General features: G+C 34.9%; 1 protein-coding gene across 1 annotated transcript; it reads left to right on the top strand.

The window, feature by feature from the left end:
• Positions 1–1,225: 1,225 nt before the first annotated feature.
• LOC141440657 (uncharacterized) lies at positions 1,226–3,557 on the top strand. Its single transcript, XM_074105181.1, has 4 exons — positions 1,226–1,412; positions 1,608–1,704; positions 2,287–2,373; positions 2,743–3,557. Exons 1-4 carry the CDS (start codon positions 1,400–1,402, stop codon positions 3,020–3,022), a joined length of 477 nt encoding a protein of 158 aa, XP_073961282.1. The 5' UTR covers positions 1,226–1,399; the 3' UTR covers positions 3,023–3,557.

Here is a 3,557-nt window from a genome sequence, read left to right as displayed (position 1 = left end):
AGGAAGCAACTATTCTGTTTTAAATAATTTTCCTTAATCCCAAATTAGAAACTAAGGATAATTAAAAACCGTCAAATCAATTAAACTAAATAAATGGTTCAATAATATGATATATCCTGTTTGTGAAATCATGCAAGTGCATGAATAATATTAAATGTAAAAAGTAAATTTATTATGTAGCAAAAACGCTGGTGATAAGATTACTTATTGTTGCTCATAGACATTAACATTGATAAGATTAAATAACATATCTGTTAGTTTTGGTATATTACCAAGTTTCCATAATCATACTATCAAATTTCGTTATAAATTCTAGCAGCACATGCATTTCAGAGTAATTTACTGTTATGCTTTAAACCATTGTGGTTAATAATTTAGTCTGTAAGTTCAACAACCTTTTTATTATTAAAGTTATTTGTGATATCAATGTACAAATGCAACAAAAACCATCCATTTCAAATCTATATATATAATAAAATAATATATATATCAATCAATCATCCAGCCAATATACGTCCCAATATATATATATATTTCCTAGAACTTGTTTAAAATTCAAATTAAAAACAAACAAGGTTTAATCATTGGTGATTTCTATAAAAAAAAAAATTAAAATTTAAGTCTTAATAATTGTGTTAACAATGTTAGACTTAAAACATGCATCAAGGGCACCTTTTATGAACTAGCCACGCCTTGTGAACCTAATTACTTAAGAGTCCGCAGCAAGCTTGATTCTCCATACAAATCGTAGTTACGTCCTTATTTTAAAATAACAAGTAGCATCATCATGATTTTTGTAAATACAATGAGATAAGGCATATCTAGGCCTGAAATTAGTTTATGACTCTTGAAATGGTATTACAAAGAAAATAGAACGAGTACAAGTTTTGCATTTTAAGAGCCAAAAACCCTGTGCAGTTCGGTTAAATACTACGGCCAAAATATAGTTCAGATTGAAGTCAAAACCTATTTCCGGCATCGACTAAACTATGTAGTTTCATAAGAAAAAGCATTTTCCGAAATGATTTTGTGGTTTCAAATGAGAACGAAACTACGAAAATCAGTAAAAAAACTATACATTTTTTATGCGAATCTGCAGCGAATCACTCTAGCGCGGGGGAACGGTACGGGGAGGGCGGTACGCGCCGCCCTTTGTCCTTGGTTTACGCTGGCCCTGCGTGTGCGTGCGTCGCTCGTTAGTAGTGACTCGTCAGCTGTGCGCGAGAGTTACGTAATATTATTTTGGTGAATTCTCTTCGTATCATAAACGCGATCTAACTACTTACGACTTGGACTGATAACGGATTTGATATTTCTTGGTGATACTGGTGGTGTGTGTGCACATACTGTTCGACGACCTTGGCTTTCTATATGGACTTTGCATTTTTATGTTACAAAAATGGATAAACAGGGTAAGTACCTACCTAGATGCATTTTAGTCAATATTACCAAGTACTTATAAAAAATGGGTCCATATATCGGCTCGCATACTGACAAACGATGATTTGGACAAAAAAATAATTATGGTTTACTAGAAAAAGAGAAAGAGTACCTATGCGAACTATGGCGCTCCCATAAAAAAATAATATTAATGTTCTTGTTTCCAGAAGTGAAAAGATCATCGAAGACAAGATTATGGTTATCGGCTCGTAGGAAAAAAAAAGGACCGGCTCGTCATAAAAAAGAAAACATTAATCCTAATAGGTAAGTTATAACTAGGACAGTAGCGTAAGATTTTCTTCTTGTCCTCTATTACAAGCTTTTATTTAGTTTCACCTGTCCCGATATTTGTCTGTAATCAAATCTTGCATTCGACCAACTTCTAGCAGTCGGATTGACTTGAAATTTTGCATAATTATGTAAATTGCGTGACAATACAATAATCTGGTAGCTGACATCCTGGTAGTCCGGCCAGAATCGTCTCCGAAGGACGGAACTCTTCAACTGTTACAATGTTATCGACTTGTTTTTGGTATAGGTACAAAATAAATGTAGTTTGGGTAACAATGCTAGTAAAGTCGACAAAAAGTACAGTCAGCAAAAAAGCTTGTATTAAAAATGAATTTTCGTACTCGTACCTTTATTTATTATTTTTGTACGACGTAGGTACACCACACAAACTTGTTATTTCACTTATACAGGTCATAGCACTGTAATAGCACATTGTGTATTAGGGCGGTAAGTAAGGTATTACGAACGAAGTATTACCTCTGGTAGTCTCTGTTATTACTTTGACTAATGGCGACTGACGTCATTTCACTATGTATGTATTTTTTACATGTGCAGTACGCTTGGCACCGGAGAGCATGCCAGTGAGCAGTCTGATAGTGATAACAATACCGATCCTCCGCCTCAATTTCAAAATTTTAGCAGGTTGGTGTTTTTATTATTATTTTACAAGCTTTTACCTTGCAATAGTTGCAATGTATGTACCTATGAATGTATGTGCAGGGTAAAATCTTGCGAGTTGAATTTGACCCACTTCTTCCACATTTGGTACGGAAAAGTAGTTTGGATGAAAATGCAAGTACAGTCAGCAAAAAGCTTGTATTAAAAATGTAGTCGCGCGCACAATATGGCACCGAAAATCGAAACGTATTTTTTGCATAGCGTCACCGGCGTTAGAAGTTTTCTGTAGTAGTGTACGCCTCATAATGCAGTATCAAATATTTTTATTTCACCGTATACTCTGATTTAACCTTGCATGGTATAAATATAACGTAACTTTTTTTTTCCTTTCAGAAATTTGAGTCCGAGTACTCCGTCCTCGACACCATCATTACAAATTGAACTTGATCATGATAGCAATGAGGAAGTCGTACGTAAAATGACAGGTCGACGAATTTTCAATGTTCAATATTTATTTGAACAAATGAAGGCTGTGGATCATAGTCCATTTAATTGCAGCTTTAAAGATATGGATTTTGTGAAGGAGTCGAGAATCGGATTCCAGTCAACTTTCTTTTCCAAATGCAAAATGTGTGGCAAAAAGAAGCATTTAATAATGAAAACTAGAGTCTAAAATTAATAAAAATGTTGTTCAAGCAGTCGTATGTTCGGGTAGTGGCTTTCCCAATTAGATGAGCTTTGCCTCATTTAGATATGCCATGTATAGCGGAGAAAACATTTGGGAAAGAGAATTGTTGCTTGGGATGTTTTAAAAGATATCTCTTTGAAGAGCATGTTTGAGGCAGGACTCGAAGAAAAACAAATGGCAATTGAAAAAGGAAACGTAGACGCTGATGGCGTTCCCTACATCACAGTAGTAGCGGACGCATCGTGGGGAAAAAGATCATATCGTACCAGCAATTATAATTCATTATCCGGGGTAGCGTGCATTATTGGGTATGAAACTAAAAAGGTTCTCTTTTTAGGAATACGGAATTCTTATTGCTCTGTATGCGCTGTTGCAAGTAATAAAAAGATTGAGGTCAAGAAACATAAATGTTTTAAAAACTGGTCTGGTAGCTCCACAGCAATGGAAGCCGACGGTGTAGTAGAAGGTTTTAAATGCAGCATAAATATGCATGGCTTGAAATACACCAAACTTATTGGTG

This window comes from Choristoneura fumiferana, chromosome 23, assembly GCF_025370935.1.
Source record: "Choristoneura fumiferana chromosome 23, NRCan_CFum_1, whole genome shotgun sequence".
Classification (NCBI taxonomy): domain Eukaryota; kingdom Metazoa; phylum Arthropoda; class Insecta; order Lepidoptera; family Tortricidae; genus Choristoneura; species Choristoneura fumiferana.
Note: the sequence above shows the minus strand (reverse complement) of the source record. Positions and strands in the feature narration are given on the sequence as shown.